The sequence below is a fragment of the Vicia villosa genome, unplaced genomic scaffold, assembly GCF_029867415.1.
Source record: "Vicia villosa cultivar HV-30 ecotype Madison, WI unplaced genomic scaffold, Vvil1.0 ctg.000893F_1_1, whole genome shotgun sequence".
Classification (NCBI taxonomy): domain Eukaryota; kingdom Viridiplantae; phylum Streptophyta; class Magnoliopsida; order Fabales; family Fabaceae; genus Vicia; species Vicia villosa.
The window spans coordinates 513,478-528,830 of record NW_026705402.1 but is presented as its reverse complement, the minus strand read 5'-3'; the positions used below and the strand labels follow the sequence as shown (position 1 = coordinate 528,830).

Sequence of the window (15,353 nt, the reverse complement as noted above, 5' to 3'; positions counted from 1 at the left end):
ATCAAATTCATTTGCAATCGTTTTATGGTTGATTTTCTGGCGTCAGTGCCCTCATCTGCACACCTATTTACTCAGTTTGATTGATAAATAGATAAACTCTCATTCATTATAGATGGCCTAAGAATTTATACATAATAAGGCAACATGCTTTTTATAAATTAAATGAATATTTTTTTCTTTCAAGTTGGGGGTTGCCTATAAATACATTACATTGCACCTCTCACAGCATATACTCATTCATTCACATATAACTCAATATATTCAAGTGAGAGAATAGAAAGAAAGTGAAAAAGAAACAAAAAAATGGAACACTTTCCAATTGTTGACATGGGAAAGCTTAACACAGAAGAGAGAACATCAACCATGGAGTTGATCAAAGATGCTTGTGAAAACTGGGGTTTCTTTGAGGTACTAATACATTTTCCGTCCGACAATGAGTTTGACAGAATCACGATATGTTTTTGTTGGTTTAAGGTTTTTACTAATGTTTTTTTTTTGGTTTTTTTTTTGTGAAGTGTGTGAATCATGGTATATCTATTGAGATGATGGATACTGTTGAGAAGCTCACAAAAGAACACTACAAGAAGTGTATGGAACAAAGGTTCAAAGAAATGGTTGCAAGCAAAGGTTTGGAGGGTGTTGAGTCAGAGATAAATGATTTGGATTGGGAAAGCACTTTCTTCTTGCGCCATCTTCCTGCCTCTAATATCTCAGAGATCCCAGATCTTGATGATGATTACAGGTCACTTTTTTTCAATATTTGTTGAAAAATATATTCATATAGGATTCGACGATGTAAAGAAATTTTACACTGTCTGTGTTTCCTATTTCAGGAAGGTAATGAAGGAATTTGCTGAGAAATTGGAGAAACTTGCGGAGGAACTTCTTGACTTGTTGTGTGAGAATCTTGGTCTTGAGAAAGGGTATTTGAAGAAGGCTTTTTATGGATCAAAGGGTCCAAATTTTGGGACAAAAGTTAGTAACTACCCTCCTTGTCCTAAGCCAGACCTCATCAAGGGGCTTAGAGCCCACACTGATGCTGGTGGAATCATTCTTCTCTTTCAAGATGACAAAGTCAGTGGACTTCAGCTTCTCAAAGATGACAAATGGATTGATGTGCCTCCAATGCGTCACTCCATTGTCATCAATCTTGGTGATCAACTTGAGGTAACAATATATTATATTGTCGCAAATTACATTCATTCATGTAGTCAAAATATTGATGACAGTTGAATTGGATCTAGATTAATCTCAATCCAACCGTCATCAATATGCATACTGCATGAATGTTTGTTATCCATTACTTTGTTATGTCATTTTCGAGATATGTTTCTACAAAAGTGACACTAAAATAGGATAATATATATGTTTTTTCATTAATTTATAACTTAATTTAATGTTTGTGTCAAAATAGGTGATAACCAATGGAAAGTACAAGAGTGTGATGCATAGAGTAATTGCACAAACAGATGGAGCAAGAATGTCCCTAGCATCATTCTATAATCCAGGAGATGATGCTGTGATTTCACCAGCTTCAACCTTGTTGAAGGAAAATGAAACAAGTGAAGTTTATCCAAAATTTGTGTTTGATGATTACATGAAACTCTACATGGGACTCAAATTCCAAGCAAAAGAGCCTAGATTTGAAGCTATGATGAAAGCCATGTCAAGTGTTGAAGTGGGACCAGTAGTGAGCACATGAAAAAAAACATATTTTTATTGTTATTATATTGATTATGTGTGTGGTTATATTACATTAATAAGCTATTATTAATGTTTGGTTGGTGTTTAAGATTGTGCAGTCTAAAGGGTTATATCAAAAAAAATAAAGTATGATTAATTAGTTTGATCTTAGATTGTGTGTGATAATTAATCAGTTATGATTAACTGATTAAGTTTATGTAATGTGATGCAGTGATTTAGAACTGTTTTTTTTATAAAGCAAAACATGGTGGTGTCCCTCATGATTCTTCTTTGGCTTATTGTGCTTTTTAATAAAATATTATTATTCTTCATGCATTAAATAAATAATTATATTAGAGATAGAAATATTCGTTTTAATTTATTCATCACCAATGAAAATGATCGATGAGTCTCATGTTCTTGGTTTTAGCTATGGTTAGATTATGTAAAGGAAAAGAATTTGTCATTTTTATTTTATCATTAATTTTTTTCCCTTGTTAACTTCACTTATTCCTTTGTCTTTTTGTTTTAAAAAAAATAGAAATTTAATTGCATGATTAGTAATCATCAAGACCTTTCATATTAGTTTACTTTCTAAAGATTGAGATTTGAGATAATTCATTTGATTGGTATACTTTCTTTGTAAATTATAAGTTTCCAATTTGAGGAACTAATAATGAAATATTATATATAAACTACTATTAGACAGTTAACTACCAAAATAGAATTTTAATTAATCATATTACTAACATAAAAAGAATGTCAATAACATAGGGAAATTAAATAATTGAGGAAAAGTAGGTCGGTTTATGGTTTTGGAATTTTTTTTTGGTAATAAGATAGTTTTAAAATTCACTCTGATTTGCTATAAAACTTGTGCAGAGAATTTCAACTGTCATAATATGCTTAATTGGGACCGCAATTACTATTTCAGCACTCTCTGTCGAATAATGAATGGCTAATGAAAACAATATAAATTTTGATCTTGTTACTTAATTTATTAGTATTGGATTAGAGCTAAGTTGAAACAGGTTTGTGTTGTATAAGATTAATATTAATATGAATTATCTGGCTTATTATACTTAGCCACATAGTACGCGGTTGCTCACCATTGTAAGCACTAAATTACCAAATAAACACTAAATGTTAATTGATATGAGCTTTTGTAACATCCAAGAATTACTTTTATCTGGACACATATTATTTAAAAAAATTTATTCTTCAGTTGATGCATTCACTAAGTTAGTCATTGAGAAATTCAAACATTGTTTGGACTTGTTACATATTTTTCATTGAACCATCACTAATCTGGTTCTCGTTATCCGGCCACCACATTTATTCTCACACTCCAGATGTTCAATCTTAAACACGAAGGAGTGTGTTAAGAAGTTCACATCCGACAATGTATGACTTGAATATGTGTTTGTAAATATGAACAATCTTCGTCCTACTAATCAATTTTATATATTTGAGATAAGTCAAACCACGTCTCTTTAAGATATCTCAAATACTATGTTATTATTAAGTAAAGTACTTATTTGACAAGCAAAGATGAATTATGTGAACACTACAATGTTTCTCCTCTTAAGGAAACAACTAGTTGACAGGTAATGAAATACCTATAAGCTGAAAACTTGGAACATGACTTTTCTCGTCTTCTTAAATCCATGTGCTGATAAAATCAACAATCATGCATGGCTATTTATGCACCTTACGACAAACTAATCAGAGTTCATCTACCAGAAAAACAATCTATAATCAGAAGACACCAACCTAGACTCTAGAGTGCAGAGGCATTCCCTTATTTTTGTTATCCTATCCCATTTTGCTTTTCTACTTTTGCTTTTACTTTGGATAACACATGCTTTTGAGATGTTAGAAATATAAAGCATTAAGAAATTTACATTCATCCATATCTCAGAGAGCATTTATGGTTGAGTCTCGTAAGTAGATGATTGTTCTCGCTTATAAACATATAATCAAGTTATATATTGTCTCAAATGAGACTCGTTAACACACTCTCTCACACTCAGGATTAGATATCTAGAGCATGGATATAAATGATAGATGGTCTGATAACAGAAAACTGATAGGAGATGGCCAACTCAACTTTACAAATCGACATATAAAGTAAGGACTGCTTCCACCTATAAATATATGAGCGGGTCATATATTTTCCGACGTGAAACTCGTTAACAATACTAGAATTGATTTCCTAAAATAAAACAACAATGTCTACTAAACAAATAAATTCAATGTAGCACATCAATACCTCACTGTAAAATATAGGCAACACATGTACACCATTTGAAAGAAAAATATAATCAAACAAACATTTTCAAGATAGCATGGAATCAACACATTGTAACAACACATTCATATGATAGCAAGAGTACATGAACAATAGACTAATATTTATGGTGTAAAAATGGTTATTGCAAACTCTACTGCAGAATAAAATGATCAAAAATAATCTCCTTATATTACCGAGAATTCGTGTGAATTTCAAAGGAAAACAGCCACAGAACTAACCAAAAGCTTCAATTTCAACTACGATCATCCGTCTCTATTTCATCATTTTGACTACATTCTGTGTTCTTGGCGATCCCTTCACGTCTCCGTCCCTAGCATTCCCATTGGAACAATGCTTCTTCAAAACCGTCGAAACATCATCCGGGGAAGCTCCAGCAATCTTAAACCGCTCAACAGAAGCATCGAGTTTTCTCTTCCAATCCCTCATTCCCAATTTAAACTCCACTTGAGACCTTTCAAACAACATATTCCCCCAAAAAAGATTAATCTGTGATCTCATACCGCTTCCTTGCCCGCCAAGTTTCCCTTCTTCCAACCTCTCCCACATATCGCTCGCAGCCATCATCTTCTCCTCAGCAACATCAAAAAGCCGCAGCGTCTCTTTACCTAAATCCATCTTATTCACCAGACCAAATGACCAATGAAGCTTAGCCAATTCAAATTGTTGCTGTCCAATAGCCAATAACCCTTCGTAAAAATCAGGTTTAATCACCACCGCGCGTTCGTACTTTTCTCGCGCTAAATAGTACTTTTCCTTGACAAAATCAAACTCTGATTCTTTCATTACCACAACCTCATTCTCATTCTCATCTAATTTAACAAACTTCCTAGCAGCGCACATATCGACATTTCCCCAATTGAAAAATGCCAAAGCAGCAACCTCTTGAAACTTAAACTCAGCTTTGTAAAACAGATCTTGAGCTTCATCAAAAGTCACTATATCTTCAAGTGCCTCTGAGCAAAACTCCGTGCCTAACTCGCGGAAATCAATAGATTGACTGGCGCCAACATGCGAGCTAAATAACTGAGCAAATTCGTATAACCAATCATCAACTTCTACATTCTCCACTACTTTCTTGCATTCAGTAGTGGCCTTTTTCTCATCCAAAACACAATCTATATGTTTTTCTTGTTCTTCTCCTTCTTCTAACACCCATGGTTCCTGTTCGGGACTAACTTCGATGATATTTAGTTTCAGAATTCCAATTGAAAAGGTATTATCAACGGTAGATTCGGCTAATCTGAGTTCTTCTGTGGAGGTTATAGTAACCAAATCACCGTCGTTATCTTTGTACTTTATCAAAACTGAATTCGACATTGGAAATTTCTTCTTCACTAAATCTCTTAACTCTCTGAAGCTGCAATTTATTGGCATTTGTGCTAGCCTTATGTCATGATCATAAGCAAGCTTCAACTGTCTGGACGCAGCCGTGACATGTTCATTTAAGGAATCAGGCTCGGGCTTGGACTCAGGCTTGAGAGGGGAATTCTGTTCGGGCTTCTTTGGGCTTGGGCGAGGATCAAACGCCGTAGATTTCGGTGACGATGGAGAATTCGGTTGTGAACCGGAATTCGGGGATCCAACTTTATCTTTTTTTCTTCTACCGCCGGATTTCCTCATTGTTCAAGTTTTCTGTTATCGCATGCACGTAAAATAGGAGATGTATTCGATTTAAAAATAACAAAAAGCAAAGAAATGAATATTGATATCGAAATCAATGCTGGAAATTAAGGTGATTCCAATGAAGGAGAAGAATGCATTCGAGAGAGAAACTTACCTTTGGATGTAGGGATCCTCGTTTTTTCACATGCTATTTCTGGTGGTCATATGCAGAAATTTGCAATCGATAGGATCTTTCTATTGATTACTAGTACTAATAATCTCTCAACTTTTTTTAGGCAAGATTGTACAATGAAATAGTAATACTTATTTTGTTAATCTCATATTATTATTTAATATTTAAAAACTTTTATTTTTAACTTAGTCGTGTTTTTTATTGAAAAAAATTATGGAAAAAATAAAGTATATGGAAAAAAATCTATGTATGGTTTAAAATATATTAGAGTTAATAGTGTTGGTTGTTATATTTAGTTATAAGTAGTTGTTAGTTAGTTTTGTTATAAACTACTTAAGATCTGCTAATTGGTCATGATCATTAGATAAAATGTATTATAAATTTATTGTGATGAAATATCTTATGATTGAACTCAACCATGCTTTTTGACAGAAGGATTTCAAAATCAAGATCAAATCACAACTAATAATAGTCTAATCATACATATGATTCCTTCATTTCAACCATCCTTTTGTTATAGATATTTTCAACAACAAAAAACTTCTTGTCGATGCTTTCAGGAAAATAAAGATGTAACTGATTTCTTGTATATTTATGCTAGAAGTTTCAAGAAAAAATGTTCTTGAAAAATATATTTATCTTTGAAGTAACAAATACAAATATAGTCACTGTTGCTTTAATTTAAAGCATATACATAATCCAATAAAAGTTGAAAAAATTGCTTTTACACCCTCACTTTAGAGGAATTTCATCCAAATTTCAACTATTTACTATCTCTAAATTTCTAACCATAATTATTTCTATATTTTTAAAAGTATAGAGGAATCTGCCTCGTATCCTTTTTGTTTTCATCGTTTTATGAATGAATGTATTACGTATTGTACTGCGTATCTTACTTCACCTTAGCCGCCGGATTAGAAGTAACAGATTTCTTTATACAGTCAACAATTCCTTCACAGCCTGCATCAAGAGTACAGACTGATTCATCATCCTCCGCATATGAATGAGGCGACCTGAGGTTCCCATCAGTTTGACAAGCCCTCATTGTCTTACAATGTTCAGCTTCATCATCTCGGATATTTAAAAATACGTCGTACAGATTTTCTAGAGAGGAAATAGAAATAACCAACGTGAGAAATTTTACTTAGTTGAACATTTGAGTGATTAGGTTTCAAGACATACCTAATCACTCGAATGAATGTAATGAATGTCAGACTAGGTTTCAAGACATACCTATCGTAGGCCTTCTAGTATTAGGAAGTCTGGAAGTTTGAAATTCATCTGAAAAAAATTATATTGGAAGTGTGAAATTTCAGTTTTTTTGCCTTCTAGTAAAGAAATTTAGGTCAAAAATAATGAAGAGCTTACCAAATAAATACAAGTCATCTCCTGTATAATAATTCACAGCTACCTCAGGAGCCGGCATTTTTTTCAATTCCTCTATAAAAAATTTACCAAATGATGTTAGTTATTGAATCATGTAGGACAAGAACACAGCATAATGAACCATGAGTGTAACCACTTTTGGAACCTTCATTGATTAAATTTATTAATATATGAGGACCATTAATCTGCTTTCTTTTATTTTCTGTTATTGACAAAAGAATGCCAAAACAGAACAAGATAGTTTAAAACAAAACACAATAAAAAACCAATTCTCTACACAGCTTGAATAATCTTGGCTTGTCAATTTTCAAGATATACTCAGCTAACAGCTCACCCACAGCTGACTTCATACCAAATAAATCATGATTCATGAGCATTATTAAGTATAATCTTATGATTTTCTGGAACACACTTAATTTTGAAAACATAAACCAAAGCTATGAACTGTTAAAATGTACAATTAAAATCTTAAAAATTCAGAGAAGAAAAGAAAGAACATTGAAATTACCTCCTTGTTCCTTAATAAATTTGTCATAAGTTTCAAATGCATGATTCTCTACACATTCAGAAAAGTGATCTGCACTAGCAATAAATCATAAACACATATCAGAAATTGAAGAAGCAAGCAGACAGGTATGGAATGCTAGAATGTGTAATACAAGTCAAACATGGTACTTTTGATGATTTAGCAAAAGCAACTAGGTCAGTTTGTTCCTTCTAGCTTGATTGGGCTGATAAATAAGCTTTAATTTAGTCGCTTTAAGTACATATTGCTTGAACTCAATTGTTTTCTTTATTTTTTATCAGTTATGTACATGCTAAAGCAAATACCATCTGGTCTTTTCAAAACTTGCCATATGCACGAGACTTCGCGACATTAAATTTTCATGATAATCCAACCAACAAATTGAAAGATGTAGCAGGGATTGTAATGAAACAAAAATTAAGTACATAATACTTACATGCCATTCTTGGGCTTATTGCATACATTAAAGCTGTCATGAAATAATAAAATATTGCAATATGTTGAGCAAGAAACCGGTCAAACCACCAAGCATTCCCTCCAAGTTCCTGCAACATAGACCCAAGCTTATTGCACGCAATAGAGTATGTGAATATTAGAGTTCACATGCATGATATTTCATACTGCAGAACCTGAGAAATACGATTGTATAATTATTTCCCTATACTACAAATCTGAATGTAGTTAGTGAAAGAGATATCCTAATTTTCTGTCTGCTATCAGTGAAGTCTTATAATTCAAATTCACAGCATTTTCAACTACAGGCCCTTCAAAAAATCGCATGGATAAAGAACTACTAAGATTTTATGGAATGACATGTTTTCCGGACTAACCAACAAGATATCAGTTGCATTAAAGGGAAAAAAGTTATCAAAAATCTTACTTCCATGATGAGCAAATGATGCATTTCATTCCAGCTCTCGGCAAAATGCACTTTCAGATAATCCGCCCGTCTCCACCAGCCAAAACTCTCATACATGTGAAGAATTGACATAAAGGCTGCCACATATATATAACAAAAGTTAATATTTATGCTGAAAAGTTGCAATCACACTGCACAGTGACTCCCTACATTTACAGGTAATCAAATAAAATAAAGTATGATATTTTAAATTAGTATAGTAAGTTTCATGTATTGCTAAGGAATTTCTAGTTCACTATATTATGATGAATTTTAGGCTAAAAACTAACAGCTGGTATGCAGGTCCCTTTCTATTATGATATAAAAACAAAAAGGGAGTAATTGTCTGTATCTAAACACAACTCACTATGTGCATAGTAAATGTTCGACATTAACTTAGCAATTAAGAAATCCTTAATAACAAAGTATAAAATTTCTGAATAACCAATAAATTATACAAGATGGGTTGAAAGCTCCACCATCCCACACCAGATGTCTGGCCAGACCAGGTTAGATGAGACCAACATACACAAACATAGCATCAGACTTCAAAACTGATGGAAAAACTCACAAACCACAACGCATGTTCACCATCAACAGATAAAAAGAGCATATTTCAAAACCAATAGACAAATTGAGAAGGCACAAATTTACTACAGAGCGAAGAATGAAGAAACTAGGTTCCTCTTATTGGAAGTGGAATTAGTATGGTAGAGCCAATTTTGTTAAATAGCTGCTACAACGGCACTATAACATAGCAAAATTTGGACAAACTACTATTGTTTCCTAATACACTATTTAGTAAAATGTAATCAAATAGCCACTATATCAGCACTATAGCACTATTGCATAATGGCTTTTTAACAATACGCAATTTTAACAATCCACTATTTTTTGCTATCCACGATTGACAACACTAGGTAGAGCTAGGTTTAAGCTCATAAGGGTTGGGTTCATTCACCTTGGCCTGTCGGATTCATGTCCATAGTCATAAGCTCATACAATTCTACAGAGAGTTTGACAGTCCTATAATGATAACATTTCAAAGGCATAAAACAGCACTTACCAAAATAAGGAACCCTAGCAATAGTCTCAAGCACAAAAAACCTTGCATAATTCCTATCACGATAAAGAACATCAAGTATCTTAATCACAGAGTCCTGAAATTATGAATTGAAGCTGAAAATGAGTAATAAACAACAAAAAATGAGAGAATGATAAACCGAAAAATCAGATAAAAACAATTACCGTGAGAAAGATATTGACTGATTGTTCAACCTTGATAACCCCTTTTTCCCAAGCACTAGGAGATGAAACACTATCATTACTAGCACTACTACCAGTAGCTGAATCTATAGGAGAGGTTGTTTTAGAAGGGAAAGAGTCTTGTAGAATAACTTTATCCTCTTTATCTTGCAACAGAGAAGCACGAATCCTGAATCAAATGAAATCGTTAAACAAAATCGATAAGAGATTATGAGGATAGATGAACGTTACGTTGAGAGATGATTACAATTTTACAAACCTGGAAAACGATGGACGGAATGAAAGAGGACGGAATTGGGAGGTAAGTGGTTTGTTGAGATGTGTGGTGGGGAAGAGCGAAGAAGAGAGCATCGCCGCCGCCATTGGGGTGGTAGGTGGTGGTGGTGGTGGTGGAGATGGAGGAGAGTGTTGGTTTGGGATATTATTTAAGTGGAAAGGGGAAAGGGGAGGCTGGGTTTAGTGGTGTATTCAAGCTGTTTGTCGTTTGGCGGGGTTTATTATAAATCGGCATTTTTGGCTGTTCCGGCGACTATAGAGACTATAGTCCGGGGTGACGTATGGGCATATTCTGTGTGAGTGGTTTGGTATGGTAGTAGATTTTTAGGAGGAAGATATTTGTGCTAGGTGGAAGAATTGTATTTGTTTGGGTGATTTGTGTGAGTGGTAACTGGTAAGATATTCTTAATCATATATACTTCCTCGGTTTTTTTAGTATCGGTTTTTTTAGTAGTAGTATCATTTTAAAACATGAGAATGTTATTTTCTCAAAATTATCTCTAATTATTTATTATATAAAGAAAAAGTTAAGTAAAATAATAAAAATTTAAGGGTATTATAGACAAAAAGATAATTATTGTTTAAAAAGTAACAACAATGATGAGTTTTTCTAACATGTGTAAGAAGTCAAAAAAATGAAAAAGAAATGGAGTAGTAGAATTTTTGTGACGGAAAATTCATATCTGCCTATCATAAAAAAATTGAGGGTCTGTTTAGTAAAAATAGCAGTTGACTGATAAGTTAGCTGATAGTTTATAGTTTATGGTTGTTGGCTGATAACTGATAAGTTAGTCGATAGTTTATAGTTTATGGCTGATGGTTGATGACTGATATCTTATACTTTATAGATGATGATTGAGAATGATACTTGATAAGCAAATTGAATTGTATAATAAAAGTAGCAATTCAATTAACTGATAAATGTAAAATGACATAAAAGATACTCCCTTTGTCTCAAATTATAAGTTATTTTGTCAAAAATATTTGTGCCAAATTAGTATAAGTCACTTTACAATCCCTCTTCTGTTTATTTCTCTTTTTTCTTTCGATTCTTTTAATTTTGTTTTTCAATATATTTATAGAAGGGTATTTTTGTAAAGTCTTACATCTTTTCACTTTTTCTTAAAATAATAATTGTGTTTTTTAATTCTCTTGAAATGCCCAAAATGTCTTATAATTTGGGACGGATGTAGTATTTAGTGTATAATTTATTTATTTTAAATTAAAATAGATTATAAAGGATAAAAGTGAGTTTTAGTTAAAATAATAAAAATAAAAAAGAAAGAAATAATGAAAAGTTATAAGCTATAAGTTAGAACACTATTTGAAATAGCGTTTGAGATATAAGTTACTAAAATAAGTTATAAGCTCCTGATGAAAAGACTGTAGCTAAAACATGTTTAAATTGTCATATAAACTTATAAGTTATAAGCTATAAAATCAAAAATGTGTCTTATCTTAAAGAATTTGAATAAAATTATTTATATATGTCTTAAAAATCTTACAAAAAATTTAATTGATTCAATAAATAATTAAATTGAATTGAATTGAATAACATTATGTGATTCATTGGAGTCACTACCTAACTTTTGAAAATGAATGAAGAAGCTGGCTAAAAAATCATATAGAATTATAAAAGAAAAAGTTAATATAGAATAGGAAAATTGTTACTGCTTCAAAATTAAAGCTAAAAAAATTCTTTAAAATTGTTACTTCTTTTTTGACTAGATTATTATTTTTTTGACATTAAAGCTAATCATTCTTTAAAATTATCCATGTAATAAATTTTTGTATAGTAAACACATATATATTTCTGGTCCTTAATATAAGAAAAAATTTATTTTTTAAGTTTATTGAAGATTCAATGTATTTAGACTATATACATATGTCAAAAAAGTTAATCATTGTTGTTGTTAATTTTTAGGTTTATTGAAGATTCAATGTATTTGAATTACATACAGTCGAAATACATTGAATCTTCAATAAATCTAAAAAGGGTCATGCTAACGAGTGCCCCAGGGGCACTGGTTAAGCATTCCAAATAAAGAAATTATTCTAGATCAATTCATTCATTTCATTGAATAAACATAATATTCTTTAGTAAAATTAATTGTTTATAATTTCAATGCATTAAATACATATATTTTAGGTAAAAAAACTTATCTTTTTAATCTATTAAACAATGTTCTACTTACCTTTTTAATTTCTTAACCAGTGCCCCCGGGGCACTCGTTAGCATTACCCATCTAAAAATTAAATTTTTTCTTATATTAAAGATCAGATGTAGTATGTGTTCACTATATAAAAATTTATTACATGAATAATGAGTTGTTATAAATACACTCACTTAAAAGTGCAATTCACATTGGTTGAAAAAAGCATCCAGACAGGTCTTTTTGTGAAGACTCCTTTTAAAGAATTTCATAAATTATTTGTATTCTTTTCTCAAGACTCTTTAAATTATATTTTTGCGAAGCCTCCTTTTAATTAAGTTCATAAATTTCTTTGTTATGATTTATGATATCTTTAAAACTTGCATGTCTAGAAATATTTGTATAATTTGTAGTGTTTTTTTTTGGTTGAATTTGGACCCTCCTAAGTTTGATATGGATCTCTTTTGCATGTTCCCCATTCTTCTTCATATGATTGTTATCTTTAGCATATCACTTAATCATAGACTTTGGTTTCATATAATGTCTCACTCTATGATTTTGAATATTTTTTCCAAGAATACTTTAAAATACATAAAAAAATCAAGTGTAGTATTATGAATAATCTGTTTCTCAACAACAACAATAAAATGAGAGAAAAAAAAGCATAAATTTGTTTTAAACATAATAGTAAGTTGTTCCTTGTTTTCCATATGCTCCAGAGTAACAACCTTTCCTTCAACAAAATTCTTGATTATTTGATTATAACTATCAATGTTCTTGTTCCAGCCATGTTGAATGAGATATCTGATAACATTCAGATCCTCACAATGTAATGTCATAAAATCATGTCTGACATTGTAATCCTTCAACATCTGTTTCATACATATCGGTTTAGAGAAGCTTCCTCTTATTTTCCTAAATTCATCTTCAGCAGTACCCCAAAAAGCACATACTTGTTTCTTATTGATCCAGAAAAATAGACAGTTTCTCAAGGCAAAACATCCCATCAACATTTGATACTTTCTCATTGAATTCAGTGATGTCCCCTTCATTACAGTGTCTTGTAAGCAATTCCTTGGATTATTTTATATGTTCTTTAGTAGAGAGACATTTGCTGGATTAATGACTTACTGATTCAGTGCTTATGAATTCACAAATTTCCTCCCTCACTACTTCACCAGTCTGCACACAAGATGTTCCAACATTGTCTTTGACATTCATCTTCTCTTCAGTAGTAGAATCATCAATCACCACACTGATGAGTTCCATTGTAACTCTAGTTCTAGAGTGAAATACTCTATAAGCTTTACTGTATGAAAAGTGTTCTGGACTGGGCCAAGGTTAGGCCCAATATAGTTTCGGCCCAGTAAACCTCAGAGGTCCACGTTCCTCCATGACCCTCTTCTGCACCTAGGATGCCCACCTTAGACATGCTCGGCTGCCCCGTATCCCTGGAGCATGTGGCACCCGGCATGATCGTGTGTTCCCCGTGAGCCAGCGCTCGGCACTAACATTCCCACGAGCATCTCCGTTGCCGAGGACCCTGCTCCGCGCGGGGCTCCTTCATATCCAACCCTCCGAACAGCACGGATCCCACGTGGCTCCTAAAAGACCGCGTCTCCCTTGAACTTCGGAGCGGTTAACCAGGACAGAGGGCATACACGCACCTCCGATATTTCCGCTCAGGAAACCTGGCAGTCTCCTAGTTGGGCTTTGGAATCCAACCCAATAGCGAGATCATGGCCCAGCGCCGGGGGCTATAAATACCCTCTTTGACTAGAGGGTCAGGTATTCAATTCTCTTCTAACCTTAGCTAGTACTTGCTCTCCTTTGCTCCTCTACTCACTTTGGCATCGGAGTACCTTGCAGGTACACCCCCCCTCTCACTTCACGAAGACCCAGCATCCGAGCAGGCCTTGACGACTCTTCTGATCAGGTACGGTCAGTGGCGCCGTCTATGGGAAACAAGCTCCCCCTTCTTTAAAGAAACAAAGATCAAAGCTAATCCATCCTTCGATCGTCATGGCCGGCAACAACAACAACACCGTCCTCGTCCCGACCCCCGATCCTTTCCGTCTCACGGAAATGATCGAGGAATCCAACCCAGCTCAGCATCGACGGGGGGACGACGGCGCTCTGCTGAAGGGAATGGGAGGTCAGGTCATGAGACCCCCCAATCCATCAGAAGACCACCGCCTCAGCACGTCGAGCAGGCTCAGAATGACGAGACCGAGCAGCTCCAACCTCAGAACAACGGAGAGGAAACAGCTCGGAACGATCGGAACGTCGAGTTGATCCAAACCCAGCCTGAACAACCGCTGGCTCGCGTCCAACACGAGACTGACCACAGGGACGGGCAGACTGCCTCCTCCTCCACCCGTTCCCTTGAGAGACCAAGAACTCACCATGGGCAGACTCGGGATGCTACAGATACCCGTGGGGAAACCGACCCCGCAACCCTCGTCATCCTCAAAGAGCTGCAGCGGACCAACCGCCTCATCCGACTCCAGGGCGAACGGATTGAGAAACTGGAGAAGAGGCATTGTCATCGTTCTCCCCCGCGGAGGCACCGTCGATCGCGTTCCTCCTCTTCGCGCTCCCCGCCTAGGAGGACTCGCCGACGCTCACCATCCTCCTCGCGATCTCCACCGAAAAGATCCCGCCGCCAGAGGTCCTACTCGCGCTCCCCTCTGTGAAAGAGCAAGAAAAATCGGAGGCCTGAGCCCACAGAGGAGGAGAGCCCTTCTCCCGACAGAGAGGAAAGAAGGCTCGCCAGGAAAGGGAGGAAACCTCGCAAGGAGGAACCCGCCCGGCGTAACACACGCTCGATCTCTCCGAGCGCCAGCGACGAGGAGGAATTCCGCAGCCCCTTATCCGAAAGCATCCGAAGGGCTCGCCTTCCCCGAGGAATGGAAAAACCCCCGACTTTGGATGCGTACGACGGGACTACAGATCCCGACGATCATATTAAGAACCTGGAGGCCGTCATGGAGTATCACGTCGTCCACGGCTCCATCAAATGTTGGATCTTCCCGACCACGCTCCGGAAGGGGGCA

At 34.8% G+C, this 15,353-nt stretch overlaps 3 protein-coding genes across 3 annotated transcripts; 1 reads left to right on the top strand and 2 right to left on the bottom strand.

The window, feature by feature from the left end:
- The first annotated feature begins 216 nt into the window (after positions 1 to 216).
- Positions 217 to 1,964, top strand: LOC131631988 (1-aminocyclopropane-1-carboxylate oxidase-like). The gene is made up of 4 exons (XM_058902753.1): positions 217 to 408; positions 516 to 742; positions 834 to 1,167; positions 1,415 to 1,964. Exons 1-4 carry the CDS (start codon positions 304 to 306, stop codon positions 1,700 to 1,702), a joined length of 954 nt encoding a protein of 317 aa, XP_058758736.1. The 5' UTR covers positions 217 to 303; the 3' UTR covers positions 1,703 to 1,964.
- A 2,073-nt stretch (positions 1,965 to 4,037) lies between these two features.
- On the bottom strand, positions 4,038 to 5,876 carry LOC131631991 (protein CLMP1-like). Its single transcript, XM_058902756.1, has 2 exons — positions 5,775 to 5,876; positions 4,038 to 5,629 (listed from the first exon to the last, which is right to left on the bottom strand). Exon 2 carries the CDS (start codon positions 5,615 to 5,617, stop codon positions 4,250 to 4,252), a length of 1,368 nt encoding a protein of 455 aa, XP_058758739.1. The 5' UTR covers positions 5,618 to 5,629; positions 5,775 to 5,876; the 3' UTR covers positions 4,038 to 4,249.
- Positions 5,877 to 6,426: 550 nt separating this feature from the next.
- Positions 6,427 to 10,550, bottom strand: LOC131631992 (ubiquinol oxidase 4, chloroplastic/chromoplastic-like). Its single transcript, XM_058902757.1, has 9 exons — positions 10,128 to 10,550; positions 9,851 to 10,037; positions 9,669 to 9,762; positions 8,585 to 8,700; positions 8,141 to 8,249; positions 7,687 to 7,755; positions 7,161 to 7,232; positions 7,026 to 7,073; positions 6,427 to 6,896 (listed from the first exon to the last, which is right to left on the bottom strand). Exons 1-9 carry the CDS (start codon positions 10,229 to 10,231, stop codon positions 6,685 to 6,687), a joined length of 1,011 nt encoding a protein of 336 aa, XP_058758740.1. The 5' UTR covers positions 10,232 to 10,550; the 3' UTR covers positions 6,427 to 6,684.
- Between the last annotated feature and the right edge of the window lie 4,803 nt (positions 10,551 to 15,353).